General features: G+C 36.2%; 3 protein-coding genes across 3 annotated transcripts in view; 1 reads left to right on the top strand and 2 right to left on the bottom strand.

Annotated features, from left to right (window-relative positions):
• The window catches only part of bark (C-type lectin domain-containing protein bark beetle), a 16,485-nt gene extending 7,823 nt beyond the window's left edge, over positions 1–8,662 (bottom strand). The window contains exons 1-10 of the mRNA XM_069116490.1: positions 8,106–8,662; positions 3,591–3,760; positions 3,294–3,487; positions 3,040–3,214; positions 2,579–2,748; positions 2,250–2,488; positions 1,918–2,167; positions 1,442–1,827; positions 578–1,230; positions 34–490 (exon numbers count right to left, since the gene is read on the bottom strand). Of these exons, the coding sequence (XP_068972591.1) occupies positions 34–490; positions 578–1,230; positions 1,442–1,827; positions 1,918–2,167; positions 2,250–2,488; positions 2,579–2,748; positions 3,040–3,214; positions 3,294–3,487; positions 3,591–3,760; positions 8,106–8,423 (3,012 nt within the window). The 5' untranslated portion in view covers positions 8,424–8,662. The remainder of the gene's footprint in view (positions 1–33; positions 491–577; positions 1,231–1,441; positions 1,828–1,917; positions 2,168–2,249; positions 2,489–2,578; positions 2,749–3,039; positions 3,215–3,293; positions 3,488–3,590; positions 3,761–8,105) is intronic.
• Positions 1–14,828, top strand: part of Zw10 (Zeste-white 10 kinetochore protein) — a 24,496-nt gene extending 9,668 nt beyond the window's left edge. The window contains exons 2-11 of the mRNA XM_069116498.1: positions 10,500–10,843; positions 11,056–11,258; positions 11,330–12,134; positions 12,210–12,358; positions 12,436–12,536; positions 12,604–12,779; positions 12,875–13,081; positions 13,155–13,292; positions 13,362–13,495; positions 13,697–14,828. Of these exons, the coding sequence (XP_068972599.1) occupies positions 10,807–10,843; positions 11,056–11,258; positions 11,330–12,134; positions 12,210–12,358; positions 12,436–12,536; positions 12,604–12,779; positions 12,875–13,081; positions 13,155–13,292; positions 13,362–13,495; positions 13,697–13,912 (2,166 nt within the window). The 5' untranslated portion in view covers positions 10,500–10,806 and the 3' untranslated portion in view covers positions 13,913–14,828. The remainder of the gene's footprint in view (positions 1–10,499; positions 10,844–11,055; positions 11,259–11,329; positions 12,135–12,209; positions 12,359–12,435; positions 12,537–12,603; positions 12,780–12,874; positions 13,082–13,154; positions 13,293–13,361; positions 13,496–13,696) is intronic.
• Rsf1 (Repressor splicing factor 1) lies at positions 14,401–16,868 on the bottom strand. The gene is made up of 3 exons (XM_069116510.1): positions 16,642–16,868; positions 15,772–16,356; positions 14,401–15,343 (listed from the first exon to the last, which is right to left on the bottom strand). The coding sequence occupies exons 2-3, from the start codon at positions 16,347–16,349 to the stop codon at positions 15,316–15,318; spliced, it is 606 nt and encodes a 201-aa protein (XP_068972611.1). The 5' UTR covers positions 16,350–16,356; positions 16,642–16,868; the 3' UTR covers positions 14,401–15,315.
• Positions 16,869–17,234: the final 366 nt, after the last annotated feature.

Raw genomic sequence — 17,234 nt, forward strand, 5'->3', positions numbered from 1 at the left:
CAGTGTTTCGTCAGTAATGGTAAATAATTTTACCTGTAATCTTCCTTCGAGATTCGTCTTTCCTCCAAGAAGCCTCACGGGTACGGACTCCACTTCATTTAGTCCACTAAATGCTTGACTCGTAAGAGTCTCGTTGTCCGAATCCATAAGAAGTTCTTCTTTCAAAGTGAACAGGATATCGCTTGGCCTTATCCCACGAGCGTCTAACGTTCCAGCAACCATCATTCCCACAGCTGGTGGGAAACGCAAAGTGACCCCAGGATGCAGAATCAATTTTCCACCTGGTCTCACGTTGATATCCCTCTCAACGATGTATTCTCCAGAGTTTAAAAATTCGCGACCATCCACTTCACCACCGACCAAGTTTGTACCGGGTGTAACGAATCGTGGAACGAATGTTGGATTTGAGATGATTGTGTTGGCCCCTGGATTGCTGCTATGTAACAAGTACGGCAAGTATTCGATCTTGGCGAGATTGTATCTGTCTTTTCTAAAATGAAAACGGTACATTAAAAAGTTTATAAAATTGGTCTATCATAAAGCTTATAAGACAAATGTAAAATTAAACAGTACAAACCTATGGAATAATCTTTCGAATATCTTATTCTCTTCGGCAAATCCAAGCCAATTATAAGTACAATTTATAATCTTACTCTGATCTTCTAAATGAGAGCCAATTTCGTATCGTGATTCGGGATTATGTAAAATATTACGGAAAACCTCGACGTTGCTCGATGAAACAACGACCACAGCCGCGACTCTAGAACGCGGAATTAATCTGGATCTCACAGTATTCCTACTGTCGAACAGCTCTCGGACACGATTGTCACGCAAAAAATTTCTAGTGAACAATAATCTCTGTACATCGCTATAGGGTGAAAGACCGATGCTGACTACAAAGGCACCGCGATTATTGTAAAATTCGTTGTGTCTGACAACGATGTCCGCGGGCAAGATGTTAAATTCCTCATAGAGAGGATTCTTGATCAGTATACAACCACTAGACTGCTCTCTGAAGTAATTGTATTCTATCGTTGCTTTTAAATTGAGAGCAGGACTCAATTTGATCCCAAATTTTGTATTCTGTATGAAAGAATTGTGGCCAATTTGAAGTTTTAATAATCCTTCGTCGTGTTTCCAACTAGATCCTATTTGCACCGCAGTCTCAGAACTACTATTGAACCAATTACCCGTCACGTTCACGTACGAATTGCCGGTTGCATTACCAACCTATAAATAATACGAACGTTAACTGTGATTTCTTTTTTTAATCGACTTTGTCTTTTTTTGTAGGTTCATGCAGCCATCCATATTAATGGGATTGCTATTCTTCAAATTATAAGAGGAGCTTGTTAATTTCTCAGAGCGTTCGCTCCAACGCGCAATAAGGCTTCGATAAAAATCTATTTCTGCTAATTCATTTCTCTTAGAATATACTCACTAGGATGCCAATATCTTTGTTGCGAAATATCTGCGAATATTCGACTACGGTAGTCTGATTAAAATAGACGTATTCGGTAGTGGAACTGTCGTTAAACCATGCTGCAAAACCGTAGCCCTGATTGGAGGAAATACTTGTCCGAGACACATTGCGATTTCCTCCGGTAAGGGTAATGTTCACGCCGTCTCCCGTATTAAAAGATATGCGACTGCTCGTAATATTCACATCCGCAGCGCCGCCCAACACATGCACGCCGGCTAGATATTTATTGCTGGATACGGAGGTTTCGTGGACGTGCAAGGCTGATCGTAGTTTCTCCACCGCGATTCCTCTTCCATTGTTACCGGCCACGATACTTCCAGTCACGTTTAGATCGTAGGTCTTTTCTGGAATAGAATTGGAGATATAGAGATTAGAGGTGGAAAGATTAGAAATATAGAAAGTTAAGACGAAATTTAGATTATTTGCGAGCTTACTATAACCAGAAGACAATCGCACGAAAACGATGGTATTCGTACGTGGTTCGGCGACGAATTTTACATACAAATTTTGTCGAGTTGTAGCCACGCTCTGAGGTAACGTGCCATTTTTTACTCTCACTCTAGCTAGCAATTTTTCCGCTTCGCCTATACCATCGTATACTTCTATCATAGCACTGTTATTTCTGTCGGTCTTCATTTGCAAAAAGTGCATAGTCAACACGTGTCCTGGTCTTGTAAAGATGTGCTAAAATTAACATTACACCAGATATGATACTCTCTTCGTATCTTCTATCACTATTTGTATGATAATTTATAAATTCGTTTACTTGTGGGCAACGTTTTATGTTAGGTGCATATTTGCTCTGTTCCATGGATATTATAACAGGAAACGTTTGACTGGCCGTAGTTGGAAATGTACACAAATCAAACACCTCTGTACGGTCTAACTTGTCATCGGGTCGTTCGTCGAAATGAACGTATTTGATTCCATCGGCTCCGTTATCTAATATACTACAGTCATTGATGCGTGCCATTCCCGACGAACTATTCACGTAAATTCCATATCCTACGAATTAATCGTTGATTAGCGATATAAAAATCAACGACGAAGTGGAATTGGAATAGTTCTATCGGATGAGACTAGGAATAACGTTACCTCTGTTGTTTTGAATGGTACTATTGTTGATTATGACAGGGCCATCCGGCGTGGTGACATTAATGCCGGTAAAGGCAGCATGAATAACCGAAATCGAATCCATTTGCGGTGGAACACCCTCGACATCGATCGCTGCCGTAACATTATATTCCCGACCTGTCCCTGCATGCCTTTTAAACGGAAACAACGTTACTAAATGTTTTGTTCATTAGCTTCGATCGTCGAGACATAGCGCTCGTCTCCGATATTTCATTTTAGAGAAATCGTGATCGATCCAACAGATTTTCATAATTCGCGGTACGATCGCCGATCTCTGTTTCCTAGCATCGTCCAATTCTAAGGCTATATAATTAGCTATAATTCAAAGGCCAAAATTCGTCTGAATTTGTTTTCCAAATTTCTAGCTATGAAAACGATCTATATTTTACTTAATTAGTACGACTAAACCATGAAATGCTTACTCAATCACAACGTTCCGTAGAATCGACTTCGATCTCCGCACGTAAAGCGTATTTTCTTGGATCAGTGGTCGATCGTACAACGCTTCTTCGAAACGAATGCCTCTCCAATGTTTAATCGCTTTCGTGGCTCCATCGTGGCGCGGTAAACACGATATTCCAAGATCGGGATGATAATCTGAAAATCGTACGGTGTTGGTGATCTTTCACGGACGCTACAACTACGTCTACGTTTACAGGTTCGGTTAAAACTGTACCGCAAACACCGCCACCGAGCTGCCTTTCGGACCATCTCTCGCAGCTCGTTAAAGAGGACTCGGTGCCTCTGCAACCTGGTTGTTCGTAAAGCAATCGTGGCTTCGCTGGCCATTGTCTGTCCATCCACGACCACCATCTTCCACCTTGGAAACCAAGCTGCCTGCACGCTGTTTCTAGATCAGCCCTTGTCCAGCTACGCATCAACGTATTAATTTAATTAACGTGCTAAGAAGGCACAGATATATAAATGCTAAATCTTTACGGGAATCACGTTTACGCAAATTTAGTTTACTTACTTTCGCGAATTTGTGCACACAGCTCTCCAGTCACCACGATGTAAAAGTTCTAATCTACCTTCGTACGGAGTTGGTCCATCGACCAGTCGTATCGAAGGCGGCGGCTCGATAGGATGAACTTGATTATTCGCTTCTACTCCGGTTAATAAAATTGGAGCTTGTGGTTCACCCTTAATCATAAATCATACATGAACTATGAATAAGTATCGATCGAATTGATATTTACACGTACAACATATCGGTACGGTATTTAAGGCTCGATATCGAGTACTTTAAATTTGCAATTCGCTACAACTTTGGCTATACGATATTTGATTAATATTCTACGTTCGATATTCGACATTGAGTACGGTGGAACATCCTTTACTCCCTTTAAGTCCCTACTACCCTTACGGTTCGTGTAATAGGGATTCGCGGACTCCTCCTAGTAGCTATCGTTCTTCGTTCGAATTTCTATAAATGCATTTCTTAAAATTTGCTGATACACCATGGTGATACACCATGTTCGCTATGCCACGCGGTATTTAACGTTCGACGTTAATCCTTCTCTTGGTAATTTTATTTATTAGACGATCGACTGGCGAAACTTTTCAAATTCTCCATTCCAATAAGTATTGGGATGACAAAGATTCTGAAGATTCTGTCAGAGATAGAGAGAAGCCTCGTGGCCTTCGCTATAGTCGTAGATCGTAGACTACAAATAAATGTCCATTCTCTGAGCAATTAATCGAGAAGTTACGAGTTGATACATAGCCGAGAATGGTTCGTGCACGCGCACAAGGTGAAGGGAAGGTCTCGTCTGAGTTGGAACGTAAGAGGATTAGCGAGGTCGTAGGTTAACAGTTCAGGCCAAGAACCGCTGTTTGATCCGTGACCTAAGACGCATCGCGTGGCGGAGGCGGCATAGCGTACAGAGTTGATTCGCTCGTCCGCGCTTTTTTCACATTGTGTGCTCGCCATTCCGTGTCTCGTTCTTTGATCGACCTATTAGCTACCTCTTCCTCGCAACAGCTTTTGCCGGCTGCCCTGGCGGAACCGCCACGATCAGAAATCCGGCGTAAATGGATTACTTCCACTCGGTTTCTCTTAACCCCGGTTACAGAGCCTCGTTTCTACATGGCCGGTGAACAACTCCACCTACCAGCCTTTAAATGCCTATCGGATGTTCGTCACGCGAGTCTACGCTATAATTAGAAACGGCCAGAATCTTCTCCACTTTCGGTGTAATCCTTTATGCACGAAAAAATATAGAATTTAATTTGAAATAATATTTTCGTATTATTAAATATAGAATTTAGTTTAAAGTACGAAGGTTCCCCATATATCCCAACGGTGTTTCGCGTGAGAGTGTTTAGGTAACAGATTTTAGAGGCGATAGAGTTCTCTGAACGAGGTAGTAAATTAGCTGTCTTAAATAAATACACCTGGAACAATGTGGAAAAAGATAAAGGACTAATGTGGAAAATCAGCTAAAAGCGGGCAGTAGACGATTCCTTGGGAAAGATAAGACAGAAACGAGGAATAAAATCTTGATTTCAGACAGTTGAGAGAAATTGAAAGATACAAAAATCCATAGAACGCATATAATATGTAAAAGTATATCTGATACATCTAATAAAAATAACAAGTGACAACGTAATATTTTCGTAAAAATGAATTAAACCCGGCGTCGAGTTTGTAAACAATTGTATACTCTATATAAAAAACTACAATTTCAAATTCTATGTATCGATACAAAACGCAAATAGCGTAAACTGTAATTCGGCTTTTTCGCATTAGGAAAGAAATTTGAAACGGCAGGGGCTTCTGTATCAGAAATTGTTTGAGCACGAACTTTTTAACGTATCTTTGAGTGCAAATCGTTGGTGGTTCTTGCATCGAGCCATCATGCACGTAAAATATCCAAAACGCGGTGATCTTTATAACGCTCAATAGATAAACCCAAATTTCTGTCTATTTCAATCGTATTTTTTCTTTTTCTTTTTCTTTTTTTTTTGCGAAAGTATGAATTCGCATAAAAATTCGCAGTCTGGGAGTAGATCTGTATAGGTACTAAATATTTATCTTATAGAACTAATTTATAATACGGGACGTCTGCAAAATTTCAGTGTCTACCGAAACCATCCTTGAAGCCCTATCTAGATGCTTATCTGTGGAAAAAGACAAAAAATTCAAAAAGAAGATAAGATACCTAATCAGATTGGAAACAAGTCTCTTCCAATGGGAAAGTATTCGTTCCCCGACTACCGGAATATTAATAATATCCATTCTGTGCAACAGCCCGTGTACGCATATACCCAACGAGTGGTCGCAACGAGCTCGATCTGTGCGTTGCCGCTACGTGATGCGAATAAACTAACAATCAGCTCAGCTCGCGTGTTTCTGGAATTTCCGGTCATTCACAGTCCTTTGACAGAGACATTCTATCCCCTCGTCTCAATTCCCTTTTCCGTGCTTTTTCTTTCACCGAAAGCTAGCTTCGCCGCAGTTTTCGTATTTTTGCCCTCCGATATCGCTCTAGTTGGTAGCAATCAAGCAGATTTTTAATACTCTAAGAGAAACTGTCGTAGTTTCTTTAAACTTAGCTTGAACTAACATCAAACTATGCCCAGCATAAAATAATTACAAGATTCTTAATTTTCTTTCGCATCGGTCAATTTTCCTTTCAAAGTTCTTAGATATGATATTATATTCGATAATTTGAAAGTACACGACAAGAGATCGAATAAATTTAAATCTGAAATAAACGAAAGAATATCGAGAAGAAATTTGGATATGTCTGAATCAATATCGTGCTCCTCTTCTACGATCCGTTCGGTTTTGCAAGTTTTAACTTTACTTTCGAGTTTGTCCCCCGGAACGACGAACAGTTACGCCGTTAATTATTCCTCGTTATTTGTAAATCGTGAAACCTTCTACCGACAACCGTTGCTCTTCCGGAAAGGAGCCAAAAGAAGCAACGTTCGAACGAACCGGAGCTAAGTAGCGCGTAACAAGAGGCGAAACGATCTTAAGGGGTATTCGAGAGTCAAGCGGATTCTAATTGTACCGGAAAGACAAATTTAAAACGTATACGTGTAGAATTACCACGGGAACCTATTCCTCGGGGATAAGATTTCCTTATACGAAGGCGTATAATGCAATTCTTAAAAGAAAAATCGACGCGTCTCGTGTTACCGATTGCCAATCTATCGGACGTAATAAATTCTTCGTTTAGGAATCTCTATATTTTTACGCGTTGTTTCATTTCCGTTACGTCAGGTGTGTTATATCTGCGGCTTTTCTCTATTTTTCGTTTCTGTATAACTGTGTTTATCGATTCCTCTTTTGATTCCATAATAATAATAATAGCAATTGTAGTAGTTTACGACAGAAGACTTCACGATGGATTAACGATACTTTCCATTAAACGTTAAGAGTAGTAAATTAATTCTTACAATTTGTCTACAAGCGTTACACGATTCGCGGTGAAGATCAAAGTCTGAAAAAGACAAAAATCTTTTTAGCAAAGTTTATATTGCTTTAATTTATGAAAGTAAAAGATATAATTCTATGTTTTGTTTTTTAAAAAATCGACAGACACAGATATCGTACGATCATTTAATAAAAGAGATACGTAAAAATGAATAACTAGCGTTTACGTAGTATACGTCTTCTGTGAATCTGAATCATCAGTATGTAGGCCGATGTATGAAAAACGTAGCTGTAGCTTCTTATCGCTTATCAATTCCATAGTATCGATTCCGAGTAACTCTACGTTTATCTTGGTTTAGTCAGGAAATGTTACAATCACGAAGAAAAATTATTATTAAGAGAGAGAGAAAGAGAGAGAGAGAGAAGCAGAGTACCAATTACAAGAATAAGCTCTCAGAGGATCGTAAAGACGGGCCTTCTTGCGTGTTATGGCGAAATCTAACTGGAAGTATAGTCGTAAAATTTTCTGGGAATTTGAATTATTGCCATCCGTCACTTCTGGCATGTTCGTAACAACAACAGTAACACGTGCACAATCGTATGTCTGGATGACTCACGTTCATTCAACGTTAGTTTATTCATATCTACATGAACGTTTATGACGATGGTTCGCGTTCTTATTTCTAATTCATTTTTTTTTCTTTTTTTTTGTAATCTCTGCAATTTATTCGTTTAAGTTACCTTATAACACTTCCCTCCTTTCCTTTTCTCGCGGAAATTTATTCTATTCTTATGAAAATTGTTAATCGGCAAACATCGATGTTTATCCTATGACCAAATATGTCTCGGGCAATATCTCCAACTATTTTTATTATACTCCCTTACGTTTTCTAAAATATTTTATTCGTATCTCAACAAGATTTGCATTTCAATAAGATCGAAACGAATAATCATGCGTACCAAGAGGAAATTTTTTCATATTTCGTCCAAAGTACGCGCGGAGATATTTTTTTAACGCTAGAAAAATATAACTGGGACGAAAATGGCCGAATGAACGTAGCAGGGATAAACTTAGTATTGTACCGTTTTTTTAAGTATTACCTTTGCAGTTATGATACCACGAACCGTGATTCCGATCATGGGACCAAACCGGATCTCTACCCCCGGTTCTATCACTAGCTCGCCCTCGCGTTCCACGAACAAATCTTCGCGCACCAGATAAGGGCTCTTCGATCTTTCGAATAATCTCTGGCCTCGGACAATATGACCACCGTGCAACTCCGACAAACCACCATTGGCATTGCTATTACTCGCGTTGATGAAAGTTGGCTCGGTATAATAAATAGAAGATTGATCGTAGCCTTCGTCCGACTGTCCGTAAACAGTCAGAAATGTCAGTAGCAAACACAGAATACGCATTTTCTTTCGCGTATGCACTTTCAGGAGTCTTTCTTTTTAATTATAATTTGAATTTTTCTCCAACGATACTTTACTTATAATTTCACTTTGTAATAGTCACTATCGCTAATTTTATGAACGACAGCAGTTCCTGAACTTCTATATTCTTCGGTGTTTCGTTTAGAAACTTCGTTACACCTTGGTGACACTTGTTGCGACATTTCGATAAATAAACATGCCCCGGTTTTTAAAAAGAGATAACGATAATAAGAATATAGGAATTTTCTATGTTTGGCACAGATTCCGTTTTATAGATCTTCGTTATTTATCACGATACTAGGATGCGTCACGCGATGATTCGATCCATGTAACGCGTAATCAAATTCTACTATACTTTCACTGACCGTAGTCATTACGCCGATGCCGCCGTTGATTACTATCAATATGTCATTCTCGGCGTTCGTAAAGAGCCACGACAAGGTATTACCATGTATATTACATTATTTAAGATAAATTTCCAATTGTCACTACAATCGATCACGTTCTTCGGGTATTTGGAATCTTCTTACTCATTGTATATTTCGATGTTATAAATTATCTTTAAAATTCATTGACAGAATTGATTTAATTTCATGGAAATATATTTTAATTAAGTTCATCGAAATCACGGAGTTTCAACGGACGTGCTCAATTGAAATCCGTAAATCACGATCGAAATCGAGCACTCCAATGCCGGAACCAGTACGCAAACGCAGAAAAGTGCACTGTATTTTAAATTCGAGCGTTAACCTTTCCTCTCTCGGTGTGCTCCTTCACGCGCGAGAGATCGGAGCTCGACTGTGGCGACTCGTTTCCATCGCTGCCGTTACTCTCCCTTCGTCAAACTCTTCGCCAACCACGATCAGAAAGATGCCGTTCATTCTCATGCATCCGACCAATACGATGAGAAAATCTTTTCACCACTAAATCTTCGTATATCACTTTAAGTCACACTTCACACCATGTATTTCTTAATAGACTGCTACACGATGTACGTTCGAATTTCGTTACGCTCGAAAAAACAATCGTTCGATGGTATCGTAGGATTTTCTGTGATCTATAAGGTATATGTATAACGAAACGTATGTATGTCGCAGAAAGGAGTTTCGTTGCTACAAGATAATCACCTGGCGTCACGTTGGGCGCGGTTTGACTGGCTCTCGACTCGTTATATTCCTGCTGTCTTTCCAGTAATCGCGCCTTACCTCGCGTCGTTCCCTAGGCCCACTGCCCACTACCATACTTACCATAAACCACTATAATATTATTACTACTACCACCTATGAATGTTGGAAGGTAAAGCTTGTCACGTGACACGATGCGGTATAATACGTCACGCAGGTTGTGAAACAGGTGAGTTACTCTTGGGAGAACCTGTCTTTGTCTATGGCGTTTCGTGACTTTAACATCCACTTGGATTCATTGTATCTATTATATTGCCTTGTTTTGTATGAATTTCGAATTGTATAAAGTTACTCGTTTGAGAGGAATCGCGAAGAAAATATAATATATACGTATATTATTTTATTAACTCAAATATATAAATATAATATACATAATATAATATATACATATTAGTTTGAATGATAATATTCTTAATATCTACATAATATATTATGTAAGTTGTATGAATTATTCTGTATGAATTTTAATAGTATAAAGTTTAGCCACGTTAACATATATAATTTATCTAAGGAAAAAAGCAGAGTACGATATAACCACGTATTATTTTACTAACTTGGGTACATAAATACACATCAATTTGCAAATACATTTCGATCGATAATATTGTTAATATCCGCATCATACGTTTTATTCTGCTAGCTACGAAATATTTTACTTAGATTTTTTAAGTTCTTTCATTCAAAGCTTCATGTACAAAATATCGATCGTTTGAAACGTGAAACGCTAAAAAATTTTAACATTCCACAGTATTATCTGAACTAACGCAGGTTACACGATGTTTCATATTACATTATTACTTATTACATTAAGAAATTTAAAACACGTATATGTAATAAACATTTTCTTTAGATTACAAGCGAAAAGTTTTTGCAGATTTGCTACTTTTTCAAACGAACGATTTCGAAAGACGTAAAATGGTGAACGATGATCGCATGATGGCGCTACCTAACGGAGAGAGATGTCGCTCTGATAAACGTAATGCAACTACCAACAGCTGCACTGCGCTAACCTGTGATAGAGTGTAAACTGGTGCAGTGTAGCATATTCCATTTTTTACCATTTATTATTGTATAGATATTAGTGTACAAACATGAGGTGATCATACTTAAGGCTAACTTAATAGTGAGGTGATTAGAGCTGGTTTTTAATTGTGATAAATATACGAAAATATCCTATCAAAATGACATCGTTTTTAACTGATGTACTGATCACAGCGGGTATGTATACAAATTAATATATTCGAATGTAATTGATATTTTTCATTGAAGTATAAAATTTATCATAAAAACATCTAAATAAAAGATACGAAAATATTATTGATTCATATATTATCCTATGTGAATAGTTGTCTATTTTTTATTTACATTACTAAAATAAAGAACATGCCATTTACGAAAATTTCAAACGTGCTGTTTGCTCTTCCGAGCAGGAAAATTGGAAAAAGTTAATTTACATGAAAAGATATCAGAAATACAGAAAGAAATAACGAAATTAAAATACGATGTCAAAGATTTTATGGATGATAATTATGTCGAGTTTACGTCGAAACTCACAAAAGATCAGCATTTGGTATCGAAGGGAGAAAAATTACTCGAAGAAATGAATGCATTGCAAAAGAAGATAGATACTCAGGTACGCTTAGTAAATGTAATCTTCGAAAGCTCTGTGTAAAGCATAACTAGTTTTATCATCATTTATTCCAGGTTAAGATAGAATTATCTGGTTCTACGAAAGAATTAAAAACTCTCTCTCAAGCGTTAAAGGAATCAAACGTAATGTTACAACTTTCTAATCAACTCTTAACTCTACATGAATGCATAAAATCTGTAAAAAATTACCAAGAAGAAAAACGATACGTGGATGCGGCTGAAACATTATGCCACATGCAGACCATTTTATATAATCCGCAAACGGATTTACGCGATCTTGATATTTACACGGCGATCGAAGAAGAATATTTAAATCTGTATACTTCATTTTTGTCCGATACGTCATCGTTATTGTACGAGCGAATATGTTGGACTGGTGTCGACGATAAAGACGCAAAGACTGTAACATTGAACGTAAAAAATGAGGTGGACGACATGCAGGATTTAATTCAGGGTTTGCACCGTATCGATAATCTTTCGAGTCATCTGCATAAATTCTCAGTGACGCTTATGAATCACATGATTAGTCCGATTATCAATGATGATTGTTCTGTATATGTAATTGACGAAAAATTGTTCACCGTCGAAATATTAAACAAAAAGAAATTACCCGGTTACAAAAGTGTACTCTACAATTTGGAATTATTGTTTAAATTTCTTTATCAACATTTTCAATTTACAATACACGATGACCGAACATTCCTGAAAGAAATACAACCTCATCTACTCGAACGATTATCAACATCGTTAAAGGATGATTGCATTTCGCGAATTACGCCAACATCGAGCGCCGACTTGAAAAATTTCACACCCATTGTTCAAGCTATCAATGATTTTCAGTATTTCTTGGTCAAAATTGGTAGGAAATTTGTAAGTTCTTTTTTATTTTTTTACTGCCAGGTATAATTATAACAATCAACATTTAATATTTTAGGTTTTATTACAAATGATCAACTCTTTTTATCGGAATATACGAAGAATATTGATAAGCTATTAATAAGAAAAATTTGTCAGGATTTATTAGCGAAAGCGCGAACCATTATGAAGAAAGATTTACATGATTGCATTACATACGAGCCGCAGGTAAGTTTATTTTGAGATATCGTAATATAATAGAATACAGTGTGACATAAATTATACGTTTTTTATTGATATTTTAGAAGCCACTTGAATTCCCAGAAGATACATACGATTATAACGAGATAAAGGCGTATAAAAAATTAAGTGACGATACGTTTCAGCTTCCTAAATGTCAAATAAGGTATTGCAATAATTCCCAAACTTTTCAATCAAGTTAAAAGAAACTTATATTGGAAATTATATTTTAGCACCAGCGCGAGAGAAACATTAAATCTCGCGAGATACATCTTGGATGAAGCTTGTAATAGTTCGGATACCTGCGCTATACAGCTATTTTATACTTGTAGAAATGTTTTTGAAATGTACGCAGGATTGGTACCTGAACACCACCGAAAATTTTTAGAAACAATACCGCAGCAAGTCGGTAAGAAACTAATAATTTAATGTATAGTATGTATAAATGAAGACAACCTTTTTCTTATAATATTAATGATTTATATTTGTATACTTTTTATGTAGCTATGTTTCATAACAATTGCATGTATCTCGCGCATCACCTGCTCACATTGGGACACGAGTATAGGGACAAATTACCAGAATCCTTGCATAATCTTAATTTAACTTTCGCGGATCAAGTATTGGTATTGAGAGATGTCGGATCATCCTGCTTTTTAGAGCACATGAAGTACCAACGAAATATTATTTTTGATATTCTCAAAGAATCTGGTTAGTACCTGTACAATAGTATCTATACATTTTTTAAGTAACAAGTAATTTCAATGATTTATTTTAAAATAAGGTTTATCCGCTTTGGGTCAAACTTCCGAATTACATCCCAGTACTGAACGTGCAATGAGACAGTGCATTAGACAGCTGGAATTATTAAAAACAGTTTGGGTAGATGTGTTACCTGTGAATATTTACTGTAGAGCTGTAGGTTAGTGCATAATTTTTGTCTTCTATATTTCTTAGTATTTAGTTGATTAATAATTTAATAATATTTTAGGATGCATTATGAATTCAATGGTCGAAGACTTAATAATCAGAGTGATATCTGTTGAAGACATTCCCGCTGATGTTGCTACCGAATTGGTAACATTATTTAATATGATCGTTAAGCGTGCACCACAAATATTCCCGGTAAGTTTACGTCGAAAAGATATATAACTTAATATTTTAAAAACTTTTATTATGGATTAATTTATATAAAAAGGTTACATCAAAATTAATCTACTAAAATACTATTTCATTAGGAATTTCATAATGAAAAGTTCCTGTGAAATTAAACTGGAATGATATTGCTTTCTGTCGATAATATTAAGAACAATGGTGTGCTTTCAGGTTCATCAAAAGATTCATCAACATGTTAGAAAGTGGGAGAAATTTTTAGAACTGATTCAAGTTCTGGGTGCATCACTGAAAGAAATCGAAGTAAGATGGGATAACGGTAAAGGACCACTCGCGCGAGAATTTACAGCACCCCAGGTTAAACAATTAATTAGAGCGCTATTTCAAAATACCGAACGCAGATCAAATTTATTAGCTAGTATAAAATAATGCTAAGCTTAAAATTATGTATATAAGAAATAAACGATTTGCATTTATTAATTTTTATAACAAATTATCATTAATATTAACAGTATAATTGATATAAAAATATGATAAGATGATTAAATTCATTTCAACGTAATATTATTTGGTTATACTGTTAATATTAAAATATCTCTTATTAGAAACTTTTAGAGCTTCTCTTTTCATATTTATACCGTAATACTTACGTTTATAATGTGTTCTTCACATAATCAAAAATTATTAATAGAGGATAAAAATGTATAAAAATCTACACTTAAACTTTTTTCCATATCCACGAAATGCTATCTACCAGCATACATAAACCTTCGATAATTTAGCAACCACTGTTTATACTTTGTAGTTATTGCGAATGGTCATCTCTTTCTCTTTTATCAATATGAATAAGAAGAAATCGGTAAGTATTGAAAATTCTAAAAAAGTAGGCAAGAGCAGGCAGGCAGGGTGGCGGAGAGTAGTGAGAGCAAATCATTTAATAGATATCCAATTCCACATCATTTACAGCAATGGCAAAACATTATTACCGCAATTTCCTTATCCTTTCAGTGAAGTATCCATAGCAGTAAATACTCCAAAGTTTCCAAATGCAATACTATTTCTGCACATATACTCCAAGGCCATGATTTAGTTACGATTAAATTATACTTAACGAATCAATTTTGCAGCTTTTTAAATCTTAATTTTGCATGGCATATAAAAATTCGTAAGGCAAAGTTGCACAGTTCAATATATACGAGCAGTAGTGTGCATTTGGCTAAAATTGGCATTTTCCTTGTAATTTTTTCATTTTTTAAATAGTATTATCACTATCCATTAAATAATATACGTATCTATAATGGACGATAAAAAGTTATAGACGATTAAATGTTAATAAAAAAAAAAATATTAGTTATGAAGAATCTTATTTTCTCATGATGTACGTTAAACTTCTTTTCGCTATATTTTCTCCAGTTCCTTTATAATAAGAACCTTAAAAAAGTACACAAAAAAAATAATATATACGTAAAAAAAACTTATTCAAAACTATAAAATATATGTAATACCCCAGATTTAAATAAAATAAAAGTTGCGTATATAAATACTTTAGACTACGATTCGTTATAGCTTGATTCAAATTTCGTTCGCGATTCAATTTCATGTTATATAAAGTTTGCAGTAACGCTTTTGTTGGTGAGTAATGGGTAATGTTTCTGAAAACGATTACAAACTGTAGAACTAAAGTATACTATACAAATGGTATTGCACAACTTGATCTGCAATGGTAGTTCTTGTCTATATACAGGTCGCTGCGTAGATTGGATAGAAATGTAGTCATCAGGGTGGGCAGCTGATTGGCCCGCAGTTCAGATTGGCAATGCGGTGTAGATCTTTTATGTGCATTCACGAAGATGACGATGACTGTGAACATGGAAGTGCAAAATAGAATGTCACATAATTTTCGCCTTCGTCTGGCCGATAACTTTCATTAACTGTAATTTACAGATTGCACAATATATTTGCACATGCAAGAGATTTATTCAGTGCCAATTGGTAATATTATCATGCAACTATCTTTTTTTTTATGTGTATGCACATTTTCTGTGCTAACAATCATTGTAGATTTAAGTTTCAATATATATTTATCATTTAGATACTGAGTACTCATCCCCTGGAATTTTTACACTTGTTTAAATATGACCAAATGTTTGTTTTTGTTACTAGTATAGACAAATCAATTGTCACTGTTATGTCTTTGGACAATTCATTGAACAAGACTGACTTCATTGAATTCATGTAAACACGATATAACTTAAGATCATTTTACAAGGACTGGGTATTATTAATACCTGCCACGACCAGCTGGGGAACGACTTCGATACCTCGATGTGCCAGTGCCTTTGTTGGTATAATAATCAGCATTTGGATCTCCGCTATTATAGACATCTTGTGTATATCCATCTCGCGTAACATACCCACTGGCACGATTGGTCATATAATCTTCGCCGTAGTAGTCTCTACTCCTACTTCCACCACCCTTGCCTGCATAATAACCTCCATAATCTGCATACATATTATTTCCTCTGTAATTGAATGCAATGGAGGCAGCAGACCCATAGCCCCTAGCTGCACCACCTCGACTTCCTCTGAATCCTCCCATACCACCCCTACCTCCACCACGACCTCTACCCCGTGAAATTTCCACCCTCAACTTAGCACCCATAATCTCTGTGCCATTCATACTGCTGCAAGCAAGCTCTGCCTCGTTCATATTTAAAAATTCGATAAATGCAAAACCTGGTGGGTTAAATGCAACCCAAACTTTGTTAAGCTTGCCGTACTTTTCGAATTCTGTCTGGAGATCTTCCTTTTTAATGCTTTCGTTTAATCCGCCGACATAAACGCGCGTATACCCTTCTGGTGTCATTTTTTACCTAAAAATTCAGAGGTACACAAAACTCTTTTTACACACTTCGGTTTGAAAATTCGATTAATATATTTAATATAAAACTGCTACGAAAAGATGGTGGTACGTATTTTAATTTGAATTTATCGTTAAAAATGATCGGTGAAACTGTAATTCGATGTATTAAGACGATAAATGTTCGCAATGGATCCTTTTATAAACTGTAGAAACAAATCTTGAATAGCAACACATCAAAGGCTTGCGCGCCAATGTCTTCGACGATAGTTATTAACTTCACGACAGTTATACTTACTTATATTTTAGTTTCCCTCGTAACTTTCGTTTCTTGGCTGAATTTTTCGAGAAATTTAGTAGAAAAAGAATATCCAGTACGCTGTTACTATGATACAATCAATAGGCGAGAATCAACCGGGGTTCACAGTGCACAGAAACTGCATCCGATGTCTTGGCGTCTCCAACCCAGACGCCAAATGTACGTACAGTCTGCTCAGATGAATTAATCTATCTCCAGCATAATGTCATGAGTAGGTTTTTTCCCTATTTGAAATTCCTCTCCACAAAGAGGATGAAATAATTATTTCTAAATTGACCGAGTTCTTCAACATTCCAATAAACAAAGCCTTTTCATTGAATATATATTCTACTCATGAAGAACGATCTATCTGAGCAAACCGTACTTATGCTTTTTCGTAAAATGCTAATTTTATCGAAAACAGTACAAATATAGTAGATAAAACAATAACTAGTTAGAACTTTGAATTAACTCCGGGATTTTCTTCTCATATTTTTTTGTAAAATAGATGCTACAACACTGAAAATATTTTTTATTGTTCTACTTGATTTATTGTTGTTTTAATACGTTATTTGTTAAATAATAACGGATTG

The sequence above is a fragment of the Bombus flavifrons genome, chromosome 7 (genome assembly GCF_040668555.2).
Source record: "Bombus flavifrons isolate JBK064 chromosome 7, iyBomFlav1_principal, whole genome shotgun sequence".
Classification (NCBI taxonomy): domain Eukaryota; kingdom Metazoa; phylum Arthropoda; class Insecta; order Hymenoptera; family Apidae; genus Bombus; species Bombus flavifrons.